This window comes from Fistularia commersonii, chromosome 35 (assembly GCF_037954325.1).
Source record: "Fistularia commersonii isolate RoL2024-O1a breed Wild chromosome 35, RoL_Fcom_v1.0, whole genome shotgun sequence".
In the NCBI taxonomy this organism is placed as follows: domain Eukaryota; kingdom Metazoa; phylum Chordata; class Actinopteri; order Syngnathiformes; family Fistulariidae; genus Fistularia; species Fistularia commersonii.
Window position 1 is genome coordinate 7,542,820 of NC_141318.1, and position 26,071 is coordinate 7,568,890.

The window sequence follows — 26,071 nt, forward strand, 5'->3', positions numbered from 1 at the left end:
GTGTTATTGGAGGGAGACTATTGGAGATTTCTCACATTGTAGGGCTCATTAGGAGAAAACATGGTTGAACATGTGTACACACGCACACACACGTACCTGCATTGGACCAGTGCTTTTTAACAGCTTCTTCCTGTCTGTGTTTGTGTGTGTGTGTGCCGTTGTGCTCATTGTACACTGGATATGCAAATGTTAGTTTCCTGCTTGACATAAATCTGGAAGAAAATTGGTGCCAAAGCGGGCGTCTGCTCAGTGGGATACTACAAGGGAGCAGGGAGAGTTCAATCACACACACACACACACACACACACACACACACACACACACACACACACACAGCATAAATAGTTACACGTCACATTCCAACACTGAGGGCGCTTAAGAGAATTTTCACACACAGAAGAAGAGAAAGGAGACCCCGCAGCTCTCTTACACCTTTTTCATGTTTGACCCAAAGGACAATAGATGAGTTCATGGCGGAATGTCTTCTTTTATGTTTTTAAGGTTTGGTTTTCCTGTCAGTGTCAGAGTCCCCATGTGGCTGTCAGCCAGTCGGCAATACAATAATGTCCAGCGTGTGACCTTTTGACCTTACAAAAAAAAGGTGTGGACATTACTGCATTATTTCTGACCATGACGCATTGTATCCTTTCCCCGGTATGTTGGTTTTTGCAAAAGAACAAGAGGAAAATTTCCAAATCTCACAAGTGTTATTGTTATACCTTTATCTAGATTGTGTTGAAGGTTCTGCTGAATACAGAATTTTCTTTCTGGAAATTTCTTTTTTGATCATTACTGCTTATCGACATACTGTATCAATTAAATGACCAAGTAGTCAGGGGCGGCGCAGCATAGGGGGTAGAGCAATTGTCTTTGGAACCGATCATTCCTGGATCGATTCCCTGCTCCTTGCAGCGTGTCGAAGCGTTGTTGAGCAAAACATAGAACCGCTAACTCAGGGTTGGGCAAACTTTTGGGCCCAGGGGCCGCTTTGACTTTTAAAATTTGATAGACGGGCCTGGTCAGCACAAGATACGATACATAAAAGAAAAAAGAACGCTGAATTAAGATTGCTGAATTAAGATATATGCCTTTTTCAGCTCAACTCCAATGTCATCATGCAGCATCTGCATTTAAGCTAATGCCTGAACTGGTCGTCTCTTTGCCTCACTATCCATTTTTCTAAGTGTCGCCTATGCTGCCCACCCTGCTTCAGGATTGGAGCCAATCCCCGCTGATATTAGAGGCAAGACTCACCCTGGACCAGTTGATAGTCCATCACAGGGTGACATATTGGGACATACAACCATTTGCTGTCTCACTTACACTTGGCCATTTCGATTGAATTACTGCATGTTCTTCGTCCAGACAGTTGGATGAAGCCAGGGGACCTGGAGAAAATCCAAACAGGGACGGAGCAGATATGTAAACTCCACACAAAAAGGCCCTCATCGGAATCGCTCCAGCTGTGAAGCGGAAGTGCTCACAACAGTGCCACTGTTACCCCACCAGTCCGCTTTACCGTTATTCAATGACAAGACCTTTACCAGTGGTGATAACACTCCGACATCTAGGCAGCAGTCCACTAGTTTCCAGAAAAAAAATTCATGGCCTTGCACTGTACCCAGTATTATGGAAAGCAGGAGGGTAATTGCAGACAAAGTGCTGCCCAGCAGTAACGTGTTTGACCTAGTGACCTTAAGAATACAAACAGTTCTTAAAGAGTTTATTTATATATACATACATATGAATCTGATGGAGATTAATAATCATTTCAATGCCTCATACTTCAAAAGAACTAAAAATGATCCACAGCAATACTGCTTAGAATGGATATGCTTACTCCTCACAAATCTTGTAGACTCCCAAAGTCTGGTAAGTAAGTAAGGACCCACCAGTCCATAACTGCTGTCCCCAACCTTTATGAAACACTGGAGAGATGTGTAAGTTGTCACAACAATGGCTCGGGCTTGTAGCTTCTCCAGAGGTATTTTATCAACTTTTGACTACATCAGTGACCTGCATCACTGTTAATGGTAGAGCTTGTCTTTTTTTTCAGGTCCAGATTCTCGAGAAAGTGCATGAAGGGCTGATTTGCTGGTTCCCCAGAGTTTGTTGTGGCACCTGTCAATATCCCCAAAGTCCTACTCTGTGGTCTTGACAAGTTCCTTCCATATCCAGTTTTAAGTTTCTGTGACTATTGATGCTGCAGTTCTTCTACCCCTTCAGTCCAACAGCTATGATGAAGGAGAAACTCTGCTGATTGTGTCAAATAAAGACCATACCGACGGGGTACACAGTTTAAGTTTGCTGTGGCTGTTTGGCAGGACTCCCTTGCACCTGGTTTCCACTGGGCAGTGATCGGCAGACTGCTCCGGTCTTCGCTTCCCAAAGTACCCGAGACAAATCACTACAGACCCAATGATATGACTCTGAAGCCAATCATTGTCTCATGTTTTCTGGCATTACACACAGTTGGAACATCTTTATGAACATGTTAACATTTCAAAGCCCCCCCATTGCAAGGTTGTCCATGGACACGCTCTGGAGCGGCGAAGTAACCAAACAGAAAGATCAAGTCCTCCAGCTGTGTCCCAACCAGGACAGTACCCTGGCAGACCATAAAGGTTGTCACACAACCATGCAAACAGAGTCAGAATTATTTTCCCCTCTTCACCACGGCATTGACACAATGTGACCCCTTCCTTGGAGGGGAAAACCCGAACTCACCGGCACTTAGACATTGATTTGTGAACAGTACCATCCCCCGATCTGTCCCTTTTATCCTGGGTGACTCTGGAGAAGCAAACAATGCCAACACTCTCCTTGAATTTTTTTTGTCTCCGCAAACCAGCACTGCGTGCATGCATGCTCCCCTTCTGCATCCAGGTGACATTTTATGTCCACACTACTAATTTTGAGAGAAAGCAATTCGGCACACACATTGCTCAACGTCTGTTGCCATATAGTAGGAGCTTAATCCGCTTGATTCATTCATTCATTTTGTACACTGCAGACCCTGAACAAAAGGTCAGGGAAGGGGCAGATGCGAAGCTAAGTCATTGGGCGAGAGACAGGATGTACCCTGGAGAGGTCATCAGTCAATCACAAGGCCACATACAGACACACAACAATTCACACACATATCATAGTGGTGGGGTCCTCAATCAACCTGCTGCATGTTTCTGGACTTTTGTGGTTACTTTGAACCCGCAGACTTCTTACTGCAGGGCAGCAGTGGAAAGCTCTGGTAACCACTTTATCTGTGTAATGGTTTGATAAACTTAGTGTGTTCCTCACAAAAATGCTGGAAGATTTATGCAGGGTCTTGTTTGGAAAAAACCTGATGAGGATGTCAAAGGAAGCCACCGATCACTTTCAGCAACCTGGATCAGAAAAGGAGTATCTATTGTTTCTGATTTCTTCTATTTCATCTGTCCGTGACTTTGTTTAAAATCTTTTTTTTGGTCTGTTTTTGCACTTTTTTCATCACCTTTTAAAACACTTCATAAAGCAGGGGCTAGACCAAAGTGCTTTTTTTTTGTCGACAAATTACTAATCTTCTAATTCTAATTAGTGGATATACTGTACATGCATACACAATGCTGAGTTTTTCCAATCCATTTACTTACAGCCATACTGCCTGGTAAGATCATTACATGCACACACACACACACATGCACATGCACACACACACACACACACACACAATATATATATATATATATATATATTGTGTGTGTGTATATATATATATATATATGTGTGTGTGTATATATAAATATATGTATATGTATAAATATATATATACACACACACACACTTATATTTTGCAAGTTTTTTGTTGAGATCTGATCTGATGACCAGGTAATAGATTACAAACACGATGTGCACACACACATGCAACATCAAAAGTTAAGACACACACACACACACACACACACACACACACACACACACACACACACACACACACACACACACACACACACACACACATCCTGGGCGCAGATATTTTCCTTGTGACTCAATTTGAGAACAAAAAACACTTCTTATCCCCACTGACCCTGGAAGCTGGATAAATACAAACATTGCACATATACAAAGCAAAAGGCCTGTTTAAATTTTGAACTTAAATATAATCATCATAATTCATTCATTATCTATGCTGAGTACCCTGCACTCAGGGTTACTGGAGTCTAGCTTAGCTGTCATTAGTGAAGAGAGAGGGTTTAACCCGTACTGGTTGCTAGACTATCACAGGGCCAAATGTAGATTTTTACTCTCCACGCTGGCGACATTGAACTTTTGAACTAGCTATCTATTGTGTTTGCTAACTGATTTATTAAAGATATTTTAATGTTTCTGTCGTTTCTTGAGTCACGTTAAGATTTTTAGGTTAAAAATAAATCTTTGCAATGTCGCAAGTTTTGTGTGAATTCAGACTACTTATTAACTTATTAAGTATTTTTTTAGGGTCTAATGAAGGATAAATTTCCAAAGGCAGCAGTCACTCATCAGAACACTGACACAGGACTTTTTGAAGACTTTTACCAAATGAGAGCAGGAAAAAGTGCGTGATCAAATAGCCTATAACTAAAAACATATAAACAAGAACCCACCGGGAATTAGACTTGGAATGGGGAACAAACATGCAAAATAAATCAATAAGCTCACGTTCCGACAGACAGAGCGGCTCAAAAGAATTAAAACTCAAGCTGAACTAATGACACAACAATGTGGAGGTTAACCTCATGAGGGTGGATTGATTAGACAGGCACACCGGGGACGGAGGGGATGACAAGGACTGACAGGAGAACACGATGAGGAGCGGGGAAGAAAACAAAGGCTGGAACCCGACGAGGTGCAGCGGATCAAAATAACACAGGAAGTCATCACAGAGTTGAAAGACTTGAACGTTAGACAGGGAAACACTACAAAGCGAGGGAAATGAGAAACATGCAGCAAAACTAGTGCTCAAGCCCGAGTCCAAGAATTCAAGTCCAAAAACGTGTCGTTGATTGAGACATTTGGGATAGAGCTTTTTCATAATTAAATATGGCCTTGTGTCTAGATTTTACATCGAGTAAATTTCTTGACAAAAGGAATGTGCAAAAAAAATGGATAAACTAACAATTGTCCAAAACAAGGGAAGGAAGAGAAGGACAGGTTAGCTGGGGTTATTCTTGTTTGCTATGTTTTTTTTTTTTCCAAATAAAAAGGGCAATTTATTTGATGTAAATTATCTTGCATCCCCCTCCATCTGTTGTTCTTGATCGTTTCCAAAAAGAACAAAACAATGAACGATTCCCCCGCCGTCTCGATATTTTTGATGTTAGACGTAAAAGCTTTGTGCTGTGCTCACCATTCAATGGTGATGCTGTGGTTTGAATAGTATACCATCTGCCATGTTGTGTTTGTCACTTTATATACAGTTTAAATGATAAGGCTGATCTGAGATCAGTGGCGGGGCTCGTGGGAGCGGCTCGGCCCGCAGTCCCGACGTAATGCTTGGATTATCAGTACACTTGCTGTTCTGATGTATGTCAGTTTCCTTGCAGCTTTATGAGAAAGGCAAATCAAGCGCTACACAAACACTAACACAGTGAATGGGTGAAGATGCGCAGAGGTGTGATTGCAGAAAACAAAGTGCTTCAACGCTCTCTGAGTTGAAATTGTGGCAGAGATTGGGAAAAACACTGAGCTACAAAAAAAGAAAAAAAAATGCAACAGCACAGAGAAAATCTGATGATCTTGAAACTCACAATTCCTGCACAGTGTCCGTGTACTTAAGTTTCACTTGATAAGAGAAAGACTATATCTAAATTGCCCACTAATGTCTTGGTTTGTCTTATTCCATTATAATATTTGATCTGAGGAATAGATTGATGGAAATGCAATGTCTTCTTTAATCCCATTAAATTTAGATATGTGGCAAAATAAGTGGCAAAATTCACATTGTGTGGGATTTTGACTTCAGCAAATAGTTAATTTCCTCAGGCTGAAGTGTGGTTTCGTTTGAGTGTAAAAAAATACAATGTTAATAATCCCTTCTCGGTTTGAATGTCAAGTGACCATTGCCATACTCAACATTTAAACAATGTTGTGATGTTTTCCTTACCTGAAACAGGTGCTGTGATGCATTAACACAGGCTCCGCCTGTAATTCTGATGCCTTGTGTTTGGACATATTGACGCTTTCAGCTTAGGGACGACCTTGCCTTCATGTCACTGTTCTCACAATGATACATTTTCATCTGTTCGTGTGCACATTGAAATAACACCTGGGGAGAGACACACATGCAGAAATTTAAATCAAAGAAATATAGAAAAAAGGTCCAAAATAACATTAAATCAGGACTTTGACCTCAACCCTATGCTCTTCAATATATGTGCTTAATTTGGACTGACTGGCTGGCTATTTGGTTCTCTTGTCCCAATAAAGTTGTTTGCATAATTCTAAATCGTACATATTCGCATAGTAGTGTAGAAAATATCCATTGTGCTTCTTTTTTTAATGCTGATGTTAGTTTTAGGCACTCCTCCACTGCAACACGACAGTCTTTGACCGTGACAGGGGCACGTTTTCACCCAAAAAATGACATTTCTTAATAGTAACTGCACAACGCCAGATAATAAACATAAATACGCTAAAGAGAAATCAACAATCCAGTGTCAAAGCAGTGCTCAAAAATGTCCTGTCCATACTTCCATCCATTATTTTTCGTTGACTGTTATTCCAAAAGCTCAACATAAGTGGACATTGTGTTGTATCGCTGTGGATGTTTTGGATCTCAGTCCATTCCAGTGAACAGCCGGATTAATGGTGTTTTCCAAACCAAAAGTAAAATAAAGCAAACGGGTACTTGCACACATGATTGAGCTTAACAGACGTAATATACTTCTTTATTAACAACGAACCAAACTGATTGAAATCTAAGAAATGTGTTTGTTTGTGCTCCTGAAAAAAAAAAACATCACCTCATTCCCTCCTTAATGTCTTCGTTCATTTCTGTTTTCCGATCATTTAGCTCAGCTAATGTTGCTGCAATACCACATGCAATGCAGCTATTGGGGGATTATACACAGATATATGGCCCATCTTGTCTAGATTTATGGCATTACATCCTCAGACTTTGATACTTTGATAAAGGTGGCGTTTTCATTATCCTTTGACAGCTTATTGACATGAAGGAGTCTGACTGCAAATATTTATAGAAGTTGTTTTTTGGGAGAATATTCTTGCACAACCGGAAGACAGCAAAACTTAATTTACTTAAAGATATGACTGTTTCTGCTATTCGACTGAAGCTACAGGCTGAGCTATATCAGCATTTGAGTGGCACTATATGTCCATTTGCAACATGCAGAATATAATTGTGGTAAAGATTTTTATTTGTAGCTCTCATTTACATCCAAATGTGTGCGTGTGCATGTTTGTGTATCCAGTCGTCCCACATACCACTGTGATATGCAACGCAAACCATGTCCTGCAGTACCCAATTTTTCCAGCAGAGAGAACTGTGCGCCCATAAATGTACTCAGGCCAGATCCCCCACTCATGTCCTCTCTGGGATTTTCAGTTAAGACATTAATTACATACTTATTGGAATGATAAAAAAACAAATTTTGTTGTGCTAAGTTTTAAAAGGCTAGATACAGAACATAGAACAACCTTTAGGTAAAGGTGTGACTAAATGTGTCTGTTTGTGTGTGTACACTTGTTTGTAACTCACATTCATAGCTCATATTTGCATTGGGTGACCTGTGACACTTCTTGATGGTGTCATGCTGTGGACATTGTTGCCATGGGGATTCCAGTGGAAACTTAGTAACCTGAGCTGTCAGTCAGGTAGGGCAGGTAACTGTGTCGACGTTGAATAATCTAGTTGGTGGGTGTGTGCGGAGGGAGGGCCTAGAGGAGAGAGTAGGGATTGAAAAAAAAAAAAGCTCCTCAAAGAGAGACACAGGAGATCGCAGACACTTGTGATCACACCTGTCAGGTGAAAACAGAAAAAAGACGGTGAGCTGGAGAAAGAGGAGGGAAAACAATCCATGGAGGCCGAGTTGGATGAGGATGACGGGACGTTCACTAACATCTCCCTGGCAGATGACACAGGTAAAACCTCAATGGACACACTGGACTATGGACTACGTTTGTTTATAGGAACACAAAGTGAGTCATGTGATCTGTACGTTTGTTTCTTCTTGAAAGAGCAATTTAAATTAGATGTGAACACAGTTTGGGGTTTATTCCCATTTTCAGTGCCGGACTTACGATTTTCATCGAGTCACTAGTTGAGGTTTGTTAACAGGAAGTAAAAAATAGAGCAAGTGACAATAAGTGAGCAAAAGGGCATGTGGACTGACAGCTTGTAAAACCAGAGCGGTTATCTGTGATGCGCGGTGAAAGGACACAAAGCTGGGTTTAATCTTATTTAGAATATCGGCTTCTGGACCTGAATGTCTTCAATTAGTCCTCTCAGTGAACGTTGCGTGTCATATCCTTTATTTGCACGTTTACGAGTGTCATCCTGCCACTACAGACAACACATCAAGTCACGTCACTGCTTGGCTCACATTGACACAGGGGATATGTCTTGCTATCCACACCACAAAGGATCCACAGATTAATCAAATATTTTGGTAAATTGTGGCACAAGAACAGCTTAACAACGTATACTGAGGGGGACATTTTACATTATTTATTAAATTATACCCCAAAAGATCGTTATTTAAACAAAAAATAGTGTAATAGAAATATCTCTTCCTCAATAACTGAAATTTTGGAATCCTCTTTAGATTTAATCATTAAGTGCATTTGTTTATATATTAGTTTATGTATTAGCACATGAACACAAGTATAAATACGTCAGGTGTACAAATACAGGACAAATACAGAATACAGAAAATTAGAATATTGTGATAAAGTTCTTTATCTTCTGTAATGCAATTAAAAAACAAACATTACTTTTTCATGATATTCTAATATTTTGAGATAGGATTTTTGAGTTTTCTTAAGATGTAAGCCATAATCAGCAATATTAAAATAATGAAAGGCTTGCATTATTTCAGTTCATTTGTAATGAATCCGGAATGTATGACATTTTTATTTTTGTAATTGCATTACAGACGATAAAGAACTCTATCACAACATTCTAATTTTCTGAGACAGTCCTGTACATATACATACAAATTATAGCACAGCATCTGTAAAAGGTTTTCCGTGAAATTTACCTCACACATAATAGTTACTATTTATGATGTAAGACATTGCATGGAAAATATACATAGACTTTTTATACTTGTGGCAATGAAAATATTGCACCCTAAAGACCCCCTTAATTATAATACGTGATTATAGTATTTCTCTCTCTCTCTTTCACACACACACACACACACACACACACACACACACACACACACACAGTGTGTATGTTTGAGGGCAATGATTGCGCCCCCTGTTGGCCGATATGGTGATGTACATGCAATGAGGTCGTGATGACGAGGTAGGTGGGAACAGTATTTTCTTCTTCATCATCACCCTCATCACCAGAGCCACTGTGTTTATCCACAGCGAAACTCTCCGCTTGTTGGAGAAAATATTTTCTTAGTTTTGGTGAGTTTGAGCAAAGATCGACGTTTATGTACTTATTCTTCATGACGTTCAGAGCTCGAGAATCTCGGTCCAGACACCGCTGACAGGTCCAAATGAAGCTAGAGGCGCTAATGGCATCAGTTAGCATGTAGTGTTAGCATCCCGGGCTGGTTGACGATCCATTAAATATTCGAAATGTCAGTTTATGGGACATTAACGTCAAAAGGGAGACTCTGCGTGTGCTTTACGGGGCTACTTACCTCGGTTTAGTTCAATATTCAACGTTATGTCGCTGTCCTTTAGGCGTAGTTCGTCGGGCGCTAGTATGCTAATAAGACTAACACATATACACGTCCATTATCGGACACGTCCCCGCTGCCAACGGATATAAAAGACATGAATCCACGGCGTCATCTCGATTATATTCATTTTTTCTCGACATTTAGTAACCACTCGGGTACATTCATGAGTCTCAGTGTCTTGGCTGCTCAGTACTTTACGCCCTCTAGCCCCTGCCTCGTCTTGGGAAGCTAACGATAGGACGTGCCATTTGTTGTTTTCCTGTCGCTCCCATTAACCCCGGGTGTTTGCAAACCTGCCCACATCACAGTTAATAAGCACATGATGCAGTCTATACGGTGCTTAAAAGCGCCGAATCAGTAGCGATGATGTATTATGGCGTCAACCCCCGCCCCTTCCGATAGCTGGTAACCAGACAGATGTGATAAAAGTTTACGCACACATATTGATTAGCCCGTGACGTGCTAGCAGCAGCCAGGGCGCGGTGTTTGCACCAGCGAGGTCTGCGTGGATTCACCAGCTATCAAAACGTTTCAAAAAATGAAACATGAGAGGGGGTTTGGGATCTCAGGGACTCGTCATCACTCAATACATAACCAGATTGTTGTTGTTGTTGGAGCTGATGTTGATACTTCACTCCGATCACACGTGTGAGGTTATTAGGGGAATAGGATCCTCATGTCAGTCTGTGCTATGTTCTATGTTGATGTCTTTACAGAGGACGGCGGATCTGCAGCCCTGTATACTAAACAGGAGAACGAGCTCTACATCATGAACTGCGATATAGATGGTATGTATGCCCCTATTTGTCTTGACAATTGAAAGAGAAGATTTGTGTGCAGGGGTAAAAGACGAGGTCATCACTGTGTGTCTTGCCAGGGGACATGGAGAACCCGGTGGAGATGGAGGAGAAGACCAGGCTAATCAATCAGGTGTTGGAGCTTCAGCACACGCTGGAAGGTAACACAGAAGCAACATGCACATTCATGTATTTGTCATTCGATGTAAGTGAATTCAGATGAGCCTTAAAACAGATGTCCTCATCAGAATAAACTTCAACACAGGTCCGCGCTGCTGTATCTTCCTATTGTGGAATTATTTTACATCTAAAAATGACCTGTGTAATATTTTTTAGACTTCTCCATGGCGAGTACATAATCCTTTTCAAAGTCACAGGGGATTGGCATGAGTAAATGGGCTGTTATCCAACACTAAATTTATGATGGGGTCTCCCCAGGAGTTTAGCCATCTCATCCAGAGAGCAGTAGAGAGGCAGGTCTTTTCATGTAGCTGAGGGAGTCCTAGTAGCCATGATGTGATGTCATAAACACACTTGAGATACACCATAATAATACTTAATGTATAATCATATGTTCCAAATATTTTACTACTCGTTACCTTTAGAGGCAGCAAACAATACCTGGAAGTAATATATGTATCAGTCCTCAAGTTTTTTTTTCCTTAGGGTTAATGCTGAGAAAAAACAATTTATTTGACAGATAGACCAACCCCTTTTTTTTAATGAGAAAAAAATATGCACAATCTGGTATTTTAATCAAGGATATACATTTGAAAGTTGAAAATTAAGTAAATATTAAACAAACTCATGACAGTGAGGTTTGAGATAGACAGACGTCATGATTGTCCTTAACAAATCAGTCAAGGCTTTAGACAGGTATTGAAACAACTGGATGAAAGTTTCGAGGCATTTTTAAGTTGACCTTCATTAGTCAAACAACGTCCAGCAATCAGAATGCCAATGTATCAGAAGTAAGCCCTGGTCCTGTTAACAGCTGCATCTGAGACGCTTACATGCAAGCAGTCTCCAAAATGCATGCTTTAAAAAAGTCACGAAAGTTAACCTACAAACCCACATATATTTGTATGCAGAAGTTTTTAAAAATCTTATTTGGGTTTAGTTTTAAATATGCGCATGCCTCAAATGTTCTACATTTGTTTACGCAAAAGAGAAGTTTAAATATAGCAGTCTGGAAAGAACAAGATAAACATTTAAGAATTTGGAAGACTCATGGAAATTAGAGTCAGGAATATGTATATAGTTTTTTTTATTTTTGCTCTGTTATTAAGGACACGGTTAAGAATTGGCTGGTCGATCTCAATTTGTGGAGTGGTTGTTTAAAACCACTGACATAACTTGTCTCAAATATTTGGTTCATTTTTGGAAGGATATTTTTTTTTCAATTTTGACCAAATAACTGGTTGTTAAAATTTTGTGGAGAAATCATGGAAATATACTGACAGAATTTTTCCCAAATGAGAAGCAGAAATTGTGATTCTTGGAGCCTGCAGTGAAATCTGTCTGGGCTGCCTGTCGTCTCTTGTTTGTGCTCCAGACCTGTCTGCGCGGGTGGATGCAGTCAAGGAAGAGAACCTGAAATTAAAGTCAGAGAACCAGGTCCTGGGTCAGTACATTGAGAACCTCATGTCTGCCTCCAGCGTCTTTCAGACCACCGACACCAAAAGCAAACGGAAGTGAGGTTGACTTGGGAGAAACCTGAAGTCGCGGGCCGTTTATAGGGGCAGGAAACACCGGAGATGTGGAGGGGGTGGTTTCCGCAGCAAACCTGGATCTTTTAAGCTGGTTTATTCTAGTCAAGGTTAAAAGTTTATACTGACTTGTCACCTGTCCTTATGTGTCAAAAGTAGCTGGTTCATTTCCTTCAATGTTTGTGGCCCCCAGGTCAGTTCAGTAGCAGCTTCCTCTCTACATGACAGACAAGAATTCCCCTCACTCTCAAGAGTCAACATGATACCACAACCCCTGTGTACAAAGCAATAAAGGGCCATTTGTGCCCACATTGTCTTTGTATATGTCTGTAAATGTCTATGCTCTGTAACACTGACTTGGCTTTTGGTTTGCGTTATAATTCAGTTCGTCCGTGCCCCCCTCACTTCCCCAACCCTCTGTTTCTGTCTCTTCTATCGGCTCCTAAGTGGGATCAAGACCAACCCTAATATATGATACAAATACCGTTTGACTAAAAACCTCATTTTCAACTCTAGTTTATTTATTTTATTTTTTGTAAAGTATTTTGTACGTCAACTGCGAGTCGTCAGTCATGTCAATAAGTACAATGACTATCCTCTTGAAAGTTGGCAAACAGAACAGTGTTACTGTAAACAAAATTGTATTAGGATGGCATGAGTTTCCTTTTCATCAGCTTTGCATATCTAATTCATATTAAATCAGTAATAACTGAATTGACCGCCGTATGAAGCTTTTAAGAGTCTTTTAACAATATGAGATGCAGAGGTACCATTGAGAGCTCAGCAACAATAAGAGACACAGAAAGCAGGGGTTAACTTCATGAGAGTCTTAAGATAATCAGTGGCAATAACATCTTCTGAACAATTTTCTCTGATTTGAAAAAGCATCCATGACCTGTAAGCCAAAGCACCACAATTAGAGATAGTTACCGAGGCAACGGTCTAGTTCATCGACGTAGCTTTGCTTGACCACTGATTCAAACAGCTGTGCTGAAGAAACACTTGCCAGTAAGGGAGTGGTCAGAACAGGCTAACTGATGTGACAGAGAAATTGTGAGATGAAAACATGTGGAAGCAAAAGCAGTTAAGAGGCCTTGAGTGATATTGATTAGGCCCATGTTGCCTGATGGAGGAGGGTTATGACCATAAGACTGCTGATGGCTGCATACATCAGAGTGGAGGGTGTTTCCTCTAAGACTGACACTGTTAAGACGGACTGAAGATAGACAAGTGAAAGGATGACACTTGAAATTTAGTTTTGAACTGAAATATCAATTAATAATTACTAATGAAAAACAAAAGCATTGAGTAACCTTGGTGCTGTGTGAAAAGGGATGAAATGATAATTTTACTGGAGGCTCTAAGCTCTGTACATACGCTGTAATCTATTGAATTTATTTTGATATGTTTAAGTTGTACACAAGCATTTCATTTTTTTCTGTCTGGCATGCTAAATATGCCCCCCTACACACTTCCTGGACTCATCTTGTGTGTGTGTGTGTGTAGAACCCTGCACCTTTTAAAATTTTGTTTTAATAAAAACCTAACATGGCTTCCTTCTCTTGGTTATTTTTCAACCATCGGGAGTGCAATCTTCACAAATTGGGACAAATGATCAGAATTCTGGGGGAAAGAAAAAAAATCATTAAATAGTTTTAATTTTTAAGAGCAATGTACAATTTGCAAACAAATGTAAACAGGGATAGCCGCCAATATCCGGCAAGAATGTGAACTACAAAAAGCTCGAGACATTAGTATCAAACAAAAGCGTCTTTGTCTTTCCCAGGCAACAGTGTCAGGCCAGATCTCCAGCTAAACCTCTAATTCTGGATAAAGCACTGCTGTGTGCTGACTGAAATTTAACATCCAGCTGTTTGCTACTGAAACACAATTCTTCTGTATTATTGATAAATAACAGATCAAGGCACTCAAAGTTGGTGCTTTGAGGATGAATTCTACTCACGATGGAGAAACCCACCCGGGCTCAGTAAGCGAGCTCGTAGCATCAAGCGTCATTAAAAACACTGCATTTTTACCTCAGAGAGGTTGGCTCTTCTCAACCACACGTAGTTTTTTTGCTCTACACGGTGCCCTTCTAGTTTAATCATACTGGCATAAAACAAATTTTTAACAAAGCCAATAAATAGTTATCAGTACTAATCCTCTATTCTTAAAAGCATTTAACTTAGGAAAAAGAAACTGATGCACCTTAAAAACTATTTAACATCTAAACATAATATTCATTTTCTTTTAAGAGGTAATATTCAAAACTAAGCTGAGGCGACTTTCAGCAGAAATGTTCCGACGCAGCGGTAACACCTCATGCAGCCTGGAACCCTCTGTGGTCCTTTTCAATGAAACCCCCCTAAATTGTACTCATGACAAAAGGACGCGGGACTCGATAGCAGTGCCGCCTTCGCTCTTGGAGGAGACAGACTGGCAGATCTGTAACGGCTTATATTCAGAGAGAAGACAGTGGAAACAGCGTGGAACAGCAGTGAAAGAGGCAGGGCTCTTCAGACTGACAGGCAACGACAGACACAGGGATGACGACACCTCGAGTTTTCAAGGAAGGGTAAAAACAGCTAAATGCACAAAATCTCCTGGGGATTATTCTGATAGGTGATCGAGAAGACAAGGGAGGGGGGACGAGAAGAGGGAAAGGGGGGCGGACCAGGACCTGTGATTGGTGATGGGTGTAGTGGAAGGGCTGGGGGGTCATGGCTTGGGCAGCCAGGTTGAATGAAGGCTACCAGGTCGTTGGGACACACACACACACACACACACACATGCTGTTCTGCTCAGAGAAGGGAAGCAACAGAGATGGTCCTTCCACCTTGTCCCTGCAGGGATAGAATGGAGAAGGTAGGCTTGGGGTTCACGTCCTCAGTCTTTCCGTACCCTCCTCTTTCTCACAGCTTGTTTATGGGAATCCTCGGTGTCTCCTCCCTCCTTAAGCTGCAACAATCAAAGAGGCAATTTGATGATTTGTAACCGCAGCAGAGGATGACTCATATCGTCAAATTAATTATTGGAGGACTTAAATACACGTCATGTTCTTTAGTGCAATTACCAAAAATGAACACAAGAGGCAGGTACCCTCAAAATGAGCAAGGGGGCTGATACAGATAAATGTTATACATACAATTAGTGTTTCAACAAACAGAGGCGTGAAAGGGTATTCTAAGGAGAAGTTAACAAGCACTTGTGGGAAATGCAAGGTGTCAAATAATAAGAAAACCATTTCTTTGTAGAATTAAAGGCACCTATTAGTAAGATAGCACTCTAGTTTCATAAGGAACTGTTTTCTTGCACCTAACAAACACTCAGCATGATTCTGTCAGTGCAATTGAGTTTTTCAAGAATTAATGATGGCATTTTAAACATTAAAAATAAATAAATAACCTGCATCTCCACTGTGTGATGCAGACGGACAGAATCAGGCACCTATGTAATTCTCAACATTTCTGCAAGGTCAAATCTGAATGATTCAGATGAAAAAGTATCGCAAAACACAGCTTGTGTTTTGCATTTGATGAAAAATAATCTGGATGCTATCAGGGTTACAACATCAGTTTGGAACCGACACATGGAGCTGCGTGGAAATGAAGGTGAGGTGAAAGTGCGGATGATGTGGATGCTGTCTCCTTCAAAATGGTGCTCTTACAGGCAAACTTCAAGGTCCACCCACCTCATCCTCCGCTATTCTTTCTGGAGACTTGCTTTCCTCCTCTTCCTCCTCCTCCTTCTCTTCTTCCTCATCATCCTCCTCATCTTCTAGATTGTCCCCTCCAGCATAAACCCCGTTGTCATTATCTCCACTGTCCTCTGCAGCTTCTTTGAGACCCAGAGAATTCAAAGAGAGCATGCCACAGTGAGGAGTCGCCTGAAGCATTGATCGGGGACTGTGGAAGTGCAGCGTTTGTCTCACCTCCCACTGGTTCTCCTGGTTCTGTTGCTGCTTTCTGCTCCTCATCTGCTGCTGCCGACTCCTCTTCCTCCTCTTCTTCCTCCTCCTCCTCCTCTTCTTCAATATCAGTACGAGGGAGATCAGTCTTCTTGTACACATAGTCATCTGATTTCTGAAATACAAACAAGACAGGAGATGCTGTCCTATAAGCCAGTTTAAGTTTAAGGAAAATAAAATCTGCTGCACGGAAGCTTGACACGGTACCTTTGGCCAACAGAACAGCACGGCGAGTCCTACTGGCAAGCCGACTGTCAGAATGTAGATCACCCACAGCCATGGACGCTCCTCTGCAGCCATCATCAGCTGAGCAAAGATCCCCGGCTGATGAAAAGGACGAGTGAGGTGGACAAGGGCTAACTGAGCCTTTTCTAGCAAAGCATCAAATGGCAGCGCTTTGATGCGGCACAAGCACAGTGTCACAGATGCTCTCGTTAAACATTACACCGACCTCATTAGCACTGGCCACCAGTTTTTTCAGCCCCCAGCTGTCAGATGCCCAGCGGTCGGCCACTTCTTTGTGGGAGGTGATAATGAAATTGTCGAAGTAGATGTCCGAGGTCATGGACCATAATTCCAAGCCCACCGCTTTGAACGGTGTCATCCTGAAAGGCTGCAGATCCTCAAAGTACTCAGGGTTGTTCATCTTGCGTGGCTTCCACACGCCCTGGGGAGAACACCAAGTCTTAGAAAAACCCAACAAGACCACTGATACACAGTTTTTAAGATATCGGATTCTGCTTTGGTAAAACTATCGGGCTGTGAAAGGCCTGCACAGTATTTTTGACTGGAATGCAGTTAATGAAATACTGAATCAGAAAAATAAAGTAATGCATTTGTTGAAAATATTTCAAGCCAAACACCAGTGGGTAAGTAACCAAAAATAACTCTCCAGCAATGCTGGTTTTCCAAATTAAATATCAGATTGCAGTCTTTGGATTTCTTTGTACCGTAATATTACAAACAGATTTTTTTTTACTGTAAATGAGCCAATACCTGATAATTGGGGTTGTCCACAAGGGGAGATTTCCACTTGCCCTTGTACTGTGGGTTGTTGATCATGGGCCGCTTCCACTCGCCACATCCAGGGGCCGTCTCACAGGCTGGGTTGGGAATCTGCGGAGCCTCCCATTCTCCATCCATCTCCTCATCCCTGCGCACAAATGGTCCAGGGAGGAGAAAGGTGAGGCTAGATCTCTTTAAACTCTATATAAAGGCCATGTTTACATGTGGCGCTAAGTTGTGTCTTTACATGCATCACTTGTGTTGACTGATTATTTGCAACAATGTATGTATGTAGTGTTTGGATTATATTTTTAATTTGTGTGTATCGTATCAATGCATACAACTATTCTTCAAAACATGTGGAATATGTAAAAAAATCCATAATATGATTTATTTTACGGTTATATATTAAACACTGGGAGTAAATCATATTTTTCTTCTTGTCTGTATAAAATTCTGAACACTCATAGATCTGCCTCCCACCAAGGCATGTCATTTGGCTCGTGTTTAGCCTTTAGGAGCGTCAATCTGTCAAGACACCATGACACTCTGCTGTCCCTCTAGCTCCGTGGTCTCCAAGTGGGGGTGTTGCAGTTCAGACAATCTCTGTCTCTCTGTTCGGAAAATTACTAGAACCCCCCCAATGCTGCTAGGTGTGGCTACAAGGCTACGGGGAAAAAAAGAAGGGGACTCTCAGCTCCACAGTGTTTTTTCTCTAGAACTGAGTTGAATACTGCAGCGATACAGCAGGGTAAAATGAATCCTGGGTTAGCCCTCTGGAGAGAGCCCGCAGCTGCCCTGGGGGTAGACAGCTCAAGATAAATTGGAACCTCAGATTTTTGTGAGGTTCGAAATGAAAAGAAAACCGCTCTCTGGAGACAAAATATTCCAAAGATACCAAAGTAACTACGACATTGAGGGCAAATAAATATAACAAAAAACACTTCACTGGAGGGGATCTTTAAGAAAACACCATCTTGTTTTACATGACCTGGGTGGAAGTTTACAGACAGCAGTAGTCCTATGAGAAAGCACCATGTTGTTAAAGCTGGGTTATTGTTGTTTGACTATAGGAGTTGATTCAATTGTAACATGTTAACGTAACAATGTTGGCTTTCTGTTTGGTTATGCACATGTTCCGCCTGTTTCTTTTTCCCAGTTGTTGATACTGCACTACAACTACCTCAGATGCTAGATCAAAGGCCAAACAATTTGTCCTGATACTCTGCCTCCTTAATCATTTGCATAGACAACAAGGTATCAGCAGTTTTTTATTCTAGACTATAAAATGCTTTTAAGTGGCAAGAGGCAGAGGGAAAGTGTGACAGAGAGATGGGGTGAAGGTGGATAGGGGATCGAAAGTTGCTCAGGCTAAGTTTACTTTAAAAGAAACACACAGCACAAGTTGAAAAAAACAAAACATGTCACCACGAAGATTCTTATTGAGTCCTTCCCTCTACAAATGCTTTACAAAGGAGAAGGAAATACAAAGTGGCGATCTGTGTAAGACTCACTTGTGATCGAATCATAGAGGGCCTCTAATGAAATGAAATAATACAAATTCTTTTACCAGTCTTCTGGCTTCTCTGCGTTGGGATCAGGGATAAACTCTTGTTCCTCATCCAGCCACCCCTCCGGTTTCACAGCATCAGGGTCCTCAATCTTTGCAGGGGCACCTTCATCCCTGTGACACAAACACACATTCTGGTTGGCGACTATTGTAAAGGTCATGAGAGCAATGACATTAAATATGATGTCAGCGTTTTTAAATCTGTCAACTATTTCTTTACGATTTGTGCAAGCATGGCGGTTGCAGTCACCAGTCATCAGGCCTGCTGGCTTCAGGATCAGGAATCTTCGCCCTCTCGTCCCAGTCTTCAGGTTTGGAGTCATTTGGGTCGTCGATTTCTTTGGGGGGGTTGACTGGGGGGACAACATCCTGCAGCAGGCTGCCTCGGCTCACACTGGACTGGTCAATGAGCATCTCATAGGTATTGTCTGAGTTCAGAACTGACAACAGGGGATACGTTACACAATTAGCTGTGCAAGATAGTAAACATTTAGGAGTGAAAGTAAAATGCGCTGCGGTATGAAAGAAAGCAACCAACAAAATAGCACATCTGAATTGTACCCAAGGTGTAGAGATGAGTCTTCTTGTCTGTGTAGAACTTCTTGAGGTCCACATCTGCCCTTTTGGCATGCTTCTCCTCCATGTCTTTGTTCAGAGGATTCTGGTGGCGGAATATGAAGTGCAGCTTGTAGTCCTCGCCACACTTGTCTGGTCCAAACATTATGGTATAAGGTGTGCGATCGTGGAATTGCTCCTAAAGGGCAGGGGAAAAAAGTACTCCATTGTAAATGTACTCAGCATGAGCTCAGTTCTCATTACACCATGAGCCCCAGCGGCGATGATTAAGACCTCTTGGTTTTGTTAATATCTATATTAAACAAGCTTTATTTGTACTGGCCTGGATTTATCTATCATTTTCACAGTGCTTGTTTGAAGTAGCATGATAACCTGTGCACTCACCAGATTGAGTTTCCCAGTGTCTGAAAGTAGTTTGATATAGGCCCCACCACAGTCAATACCGTCCTGGAAATTCACTTCATACCTAAAAACGCACACAGGTCTCAAAAAGTCATTCTGTTGTAGTATTCTCTAACTGGTAGGATACTAACAAGTACGTTCCCATTCCGAAAGTGTTAGATATGGAATGACAAGGCTGTGTAAGTCTGTGTTTACTCACTGTACAACCAAAGGCTCACTCTGAAAGATGAAGGGTTTGTCAAGCATGGCGGCAATGGCATGATGTTTGGCCCGAGACTTAAGCACCAGGCCTTGGTCTCCTGGAACCTTGTTTTCCTTCAGCTGCTCAACAGCCCACTTCCCTGCGTTTTAACACAGCTGACAGTCATCAAAGTACTTCAAGGTCTAAGCTTTCAGTGCAATGGCTTCAGATAGTGTTTTTTAATAGCTTGCAAGACAAGATGTGTAGAAGCAGACAAAATAGCATCACTAAGGTATTTTTCTATTAACAGAAACAGTCTATCTAAAGTTCTTGTGTTATTTTCATCTGCCAATTAATTTTCTAAATTCTCAAAAATAAACTAGTTTTGAAAATGACAAAAAGGCACATGATGATCTGAAATTTAATATTTAGTGCTGTAGAGTGATTCAAATACTGAATATATTTCCCCTTCCTGCTGTTGTCACAAAAGGTTGCATCAAATGATTACAAATTAAATTCTGGTCAAACTCCGTGAAGGAACTCAAAACTGTTTTGTGCTGCTGGCAGAGACCCTTGCAGCACAGAGTGATGACGAAGTTCTTTTGAAATATGTTACATATTTATAGTGACTGCCATATCCATGAGTTATCACTGATTTCATCACACTCTGAGATAAGGTACATTTCCAAATCTCACTGTTATGTATAAAACATAACTTTATATTGTTTGTGATTTATTGTTTCATAGATTTATGAAAATTTGCAAAAATGTGGAATCAAGCCTGTATAATTCATAATGTTTGTTTCCTCTGTACATCCTCAAGTGCATACATATATATTTGGATATAAAAATATTACAAACCATCGTATTTTGCAATGTCATCATCTGCATCCCCCTTCACAGTTTTTGACAGCTGCCACCTGTAAGGTTTACCAAACCGAAATGCTTCAGATTCAACACAAGAAAAGATGTGCACGAATGCCCGTCTATATGCACATGCACAGCAGCAAGAATATCGTGCACTTCATGAATATGATAATACCTGTCCAGTGATCCATCATCAAATGTCTCTGCAAAGTGCACATCCCCAGTGGGCACAGGAGTCTTGTATGTTACCTGGGAAATAAAATTGTCTTCATTTTTCATTTTTAATTCTGATCAGAGCTTGGTATTTACATAAAATACAACAATCATACTTAAGACCTCTGCTTGTCCTGGGGGGCTTTCCTCACCTGGAAAGAGATATTGGTATCAGCTCCAGCCTTGCCACTCTCTGTCTCTTTGTCATCTGTCTCATCAAATTGCTCTTCATCCATGACTGTTGCCTCCCCCTCCTCCTCCTCTGCCATCAAAACTTTGATTTCCTCTTCGTCCAGGTCCAGATTATCATCTGCATCTGATACATCGACCCTGGGCTGCTTGCGTTGGGCGGCTACTGCTGCCACAGCCAGAAAGGACAGAAGCAATAGGCGCCACATCCAGCACCTGCCCAACTTCATCTTTACAGAGGGATGGGGATCCAAACAGTAGGATGAATAATAGTATGTGACAAAAGAAAGAGAGGAACATGTGGGATAAATGTTATTTATAGAAAGCAAAGTCTGTTTGTGTGTGTGTGTGTGTGTGTGTGTGTGTGCGTGCGTGTGTGTGCAGTGCTATGGGCATAAATGACAGCAATACAGAACACAACTGTGTCAAAGACGAAGGAATTATAGTGCACATCACAAGACAAACAAAAGATTGCATACAGTGTGATTTATCAAACTATTTGTTCAAAACAAATAAATGGCCCTTTACTGTAAGGAATCAGTATCTGATATGTAGTTTAGAAGATTTAGTCAGTTCTCAGGTTTTAACTAACAATGGCAGTCTATTTAGTTTTGGTTTTTCAGCCGATTTATGGCTTCCTTTATTTGGACAGATATTGTTTTGGATGGTAAAATGAGAGTGCCAGTAGGTGTCAAACACTTACAATTTTGACACTTGGAATCAACACTGAACATTGCAGCTACATACCTTGAAGTTTCTAGACCACCAATCAGATGATTGGGTTTAAGCCCCTGAAAATGAGACTACTTGTCAATTGCTTGTAACTGCTAAATGGTAAATGCCATGTTTTTATTGAACAAATTGCATTGACAATGAAAGCTTACAGTTCTGAGATGCTTTATTCCAGGTTTATTGGTAGGCTACTGAAACAAAATGAAATGAAACATTATGTCTTTCCAAATACCGACGGCCCTTGCAGTATATGGAAACTAACTGCCTTGTCTCAGAGGCAAGGAGCAGTGTTTTAAAAAATGCACAGGATTTTCTGCTTTGATCAACAACGGCCCCCTTCCAAACATTGCTCCTAACCCTTGTTTAAAGTAATGTGCAGCTTATGAGAGTTGATGTTCCAGATATATGCGACAAAACCATAGCAAACCTTTGCTGTGTATCAGAAGCAACCAACCCCCTCTTTTTCAATTTATCTCTGCTGTCAGCATCTAATACAAACAATAAAATACCACACATATTGTAGGAAATCATGCATGGGATGGTTATCTTTGCATAAATCCTATAAGCATGAACAGATAAATAATGCCTCATCCTGAACCAGACAACGGCTTCATTGATCTCCTATTGATCGAGCCACACCTGCTCACTCTCTTTCAAAGCAGCAGGAAATGAAAAGCATGATTGGAGCTGCCACAGCAGCACAACTCTCATAGCTGCCTATCAACATTTAGTGCTATAGAGGCGCTGCCCCATTTGTCAACATTGTGGTGGTGGAGCGCCTGAAAAATTTTGAATAAACACCAAACGAACACATCAGCTCTGTCTTTTGATCAGGAGACCTTGCTTGCTAATATTGAAGCCGGTCAGTTCTTTGTGTTCAGTTCAGAGAAGTGGCCACTGTTTTTGTGTCTCATTATTTTAACTTAGGGATTTAGTATCAGACACTTTTATGGCATTAGCACTTGATGGAGGGAAGGGAAGAAATTATATTTCCTGTTTTATATTGTGTTACAAAAATCATTGCTGCACTGACATAATTATTAGCGTTTTGCCCCTTTAAGTCAATAAGCTTTAGGCCACTCTATCATAATACAAGGACGGTTCAGGAAACAATACATTTAAGGTCTACAACTGTTACTACAAGTCAAATCACATATATTTTTCACCCTTTATTATAATCATCTTTTATTAAATATTTTTAATCCGAGTTTCAGTATGCAGAATGGCAAGTGCTGTTTGACATAAGAAGGCTACTTTTATATTCATCTGCTTCAGGGAATGTCAGTGCTCTATTTCCATTTGTTCACCCTAATGTCATCACAATTAGTATGGAGCCAGTCAGGTTCCACTGTTCATCGGCTGCGAGTACAGATGATTTTCATTATTGATTCAGCTTTCAGCTATTTCCCCTATTAATTGGTATGTGAATACACTGAAATAAAAAAAACATTTACAAAAAAGGAGCTAGTTATCATTTGTGACAAGAGACATCTTGACATTCTTGGTTTGTCTATTTAGTTATATAGAGAAGTACATTAATACAAACACTGGGGTTGCCCACCAAATGGTGATAGTTCTTTTAATTGGTTTCCCATCACATCACTCAACTATATTTTATCTTTACATTGTTTCTGCTTAAGTTCTGTTCGACTTCCACGCCTCTGAAATTACTTCTTCTGACCATCATGGATTACTGTAGATGTCAAATCTGAATTATTTGTTAAATAATTTTTTGATAATCAATGATACTTTATAATTATATGAAATTAGATGTCTACTAAGACTCAATTCATCATTTAGGAAACAGGATAGAGTTAACAGAGTCTTATATCTAAGTGGCGTTATTCTTTATGTATTGGCAAACAGAAAACATGTTTCCTGATTAATGACTTATCAATTAAATGTTGTATTCATTTCCAAATTGAGCATTGAGTTACTTGAGTTACTTAACTGATGCAATAAAACTGGTTTCCAATGAAAACAGCAACTGATCGACTCACTTAAACCGTGGAGCCGTGCTTTGGTTGAATAAAACGAAAACAGTTTTCACACTCCCCGTCGGGGAATCGAACCCCGGTCTTCCGCGTGACAGGCGGAGATACTGTCCACTATACTAACGAGGAATTGTGTTGATGCCTCACAACGTTTTTTATTATTCATCCAATCGAAAGAAAATTTCACTTTGGGAACGGACTTAGGCGAACGACTCTACTTGTATGTTGCGTATCGTTGTCAGACACAATAATATTACACGGATTAAGCGTGAGTGAGCATGTGCGGGCGGGGGTTGCTTTTTACGAACTGGCAGTTTTTTGTATTTCAGTTAGTACTTGACATTTAACGTCATTCGTCGATATTTCCAATAAGATGCCATTGCTAGCGAGTCCTCGCTTACAAAGGGGCCGCGTCAAATGCTTATGCCTGCTTTTTCCCAGCTTCCACAATTATTCATCAATTAGTTACTCTTCCTCTACTTCATTGGCTAAAAACACGAACGATTAGTGATGCCCTGAAAGCAGAACACTTCCGATTACAGACTTTCTTCTGAAAACAGATTATATTCTGAGGGTTTCGGGGGGGATTCCAACTTCCACCCCCAGTCAGTGGGTCACAGTTGACGCAGGACATTCATTTTTTGGATGATGCAAGACTAAAAACATTACATTTAATGGGTTATTGAAAGAAAGAAAAAACTTAAATGTCACGGACAGGTCTGCGGAACGAACATGGCTGCATCATGTCATCCCAATGCCTAAACTGTTTTTCTGAGAAAGGCTTTTGCTCGATGCTGCACCTGCCCCCAGTAGCTAACGTCCATGCTAGCTAATCACAAGCAGTTAACGTTAGCACAACAGAAGCTTGTGTCGTGAAGTAACGGACTTACAAAGCAGAAATGAGCCCAATTCAATAAAAGGTCTGGTTATAGACACCTTTAACAACAACAATTCGTTGTTGGAAATGAAATAAAATATTTGACCAGAGGAATTTCCACAAATCATTGCATAGCAAAGGCTAGCTGGCTACATTCGCGGTGATGACAAGCGGGGGGTGGGGGGTGGAGAATGAATGAGCGCACACACACACAAACAAACCTTGCGTCTCCTTGTCGCAGCAGAAATCTTTGATATAAACAGCCTCTCCACAACAACTGACCCAAAAGGGGCGTCTCACACTTGATTTGCAAAATGAAGCACCGAGGAACGCCGTTTATGGCTGGGGAAAACCCGGTGGTCAGCTGCGGATGGACAGTGTGACAGATCACTCGCCCAGGATAGCGGCGCGCGCGCGCGGTTCACGAAAGCTGGCGGGCGCGACTGGGGAAACGTGCATGCGCAGTTCGTGCACGGTGAAAACGGCAACGTTGCCTTCAGGGCTCCAAAAAGAGCGAAAGTGCGTGTAAATATTTCATATTACATAGATTTACGTTTCGGGGATATTAGATTATATCTCTATGATTTTAGATTAGATTCAACTTTATTTTCATCACACATATAAGATAGAAACACTCTTTTGTTTGGTTTATTTTACTAGCAGAAACAATGATGAGCGGTTTGCGCTATGTTTGCGCTATTTTTTTTAGGATCCATTCCTCTTTTTTGTTGGTTCAACACACCGCTATGTCACTGACTCCAATAAAGAACTCCCTAAAACATGTAAAAAAAGACAAAACAAAAAAAGACATGCACATACGTGTATGTGTGTGTATGTGTGCTTTTGGGTCTTTTAACTTGAAATATCCTCAATTACGATATTATAACCGATACTTTGATGCATCTGAAACGCGTTGTTATGATTTCAAAATAAAAGTTTGCTTTATGATTGTTTCCGTCAAAAAAACGCCCAAAGGGCGAAGCACGTACACTTGATTGTGATAAAATCAAGCTGGTATGTTTATTCTTGATGGAAGCCAAGTTTGACAAATACCATTAAAATAAAAAGACTTTTACTTTGAGACATATAATCTACT

The 26,071-nt window shown here is 40.8% G+C and overlaps 2 protein-coding genes, 1 long non-coding RNA gene and 1 other non-coding gene across 4 annotated transcripts; 1 reads left to right on the forward strand and 3 right to left on the reverse strand.

Annotated features, from left to right (window-relative positions):
- Positions 1-6,118: 6,118 nt before the first annotated feature.
- LOC147214037 (uncharacterized) lies at positions 6,119-10,111 on the reverse strand. Its single transcript, XR_015104467.1, has 3 exons — positions 9,855-10,111; positions 7,733-7,911; positions 6,119-6,280 (listed from the first exon to the last, which is right to left on the reverse strand). It is a non-coding gene; the product is annotated as an uncharacterized LOC147214037 (long non-coding RNA).
- Positions 7,971-13,955, forward strand: scoca (short coiled-coil protein a). The gene is made up of 4 exons (XM_086142771.1): positions 7,971-8,115; positions 10,613-10,684; positions 10,774-10,854; positions 12,249-13,955. The coding sequence occupies exons 1-4, from the start codon at positions 8,052-8,054 to the stop codon at positions 12,389-12,391; spliced, it is 360 nt and encodes a 119-aa protein (XP_085998897.1). The 5' UTR covers positions 7,971-8,051; the 3' UTR covers positions 12,392-13,955.
- Positions 13,956-14,023: 68 nt separating this feature from the next.
- On the reverse strand, positions 14,024-25,334 carry clgn (calmegin). The gene is made up of 15 exons (XM_086142770.1): positions 25,197-25,334; positions 21,336-21,602; positions 21,146-21,219; positions 20,965-21,023; positions 20,122-20,263; positions 19,905-19,986; positions 19,506-19,698; positions 19,195-19,384; positions 18,945-19,058; positions 17,366-17,522; positions 16,821-17,036; positions 16,577-16,693; positions 16,334-16,484; positions 16,094-16,239; positions 14,024-15,360 (listed from the first exon to the last, which is right to left on the reverse strand). The coding sequence occupies exons 2-15, from the start codon at positions 21,600-21,602 to the stop codon at positions 15,289-15,291; spliced, it is 1,980 nt and encodes a 659-aa protein (XP_085998896.1). The 5' UTR covers positions 25,197-25,334; the 3' UTR covers positions 14,024-15,288.
- On the reverse strand, positions 24,156-24,227 carry trnad-guc (transfer RNA aspartic acid (anticodon GUC)). The gene has a single exon. It is a non-coding gene; the product is annotated as a tRNA-Asp (tRNA).
- Positions 25,335-26,071: the final 737 nt, after the last annotated feature.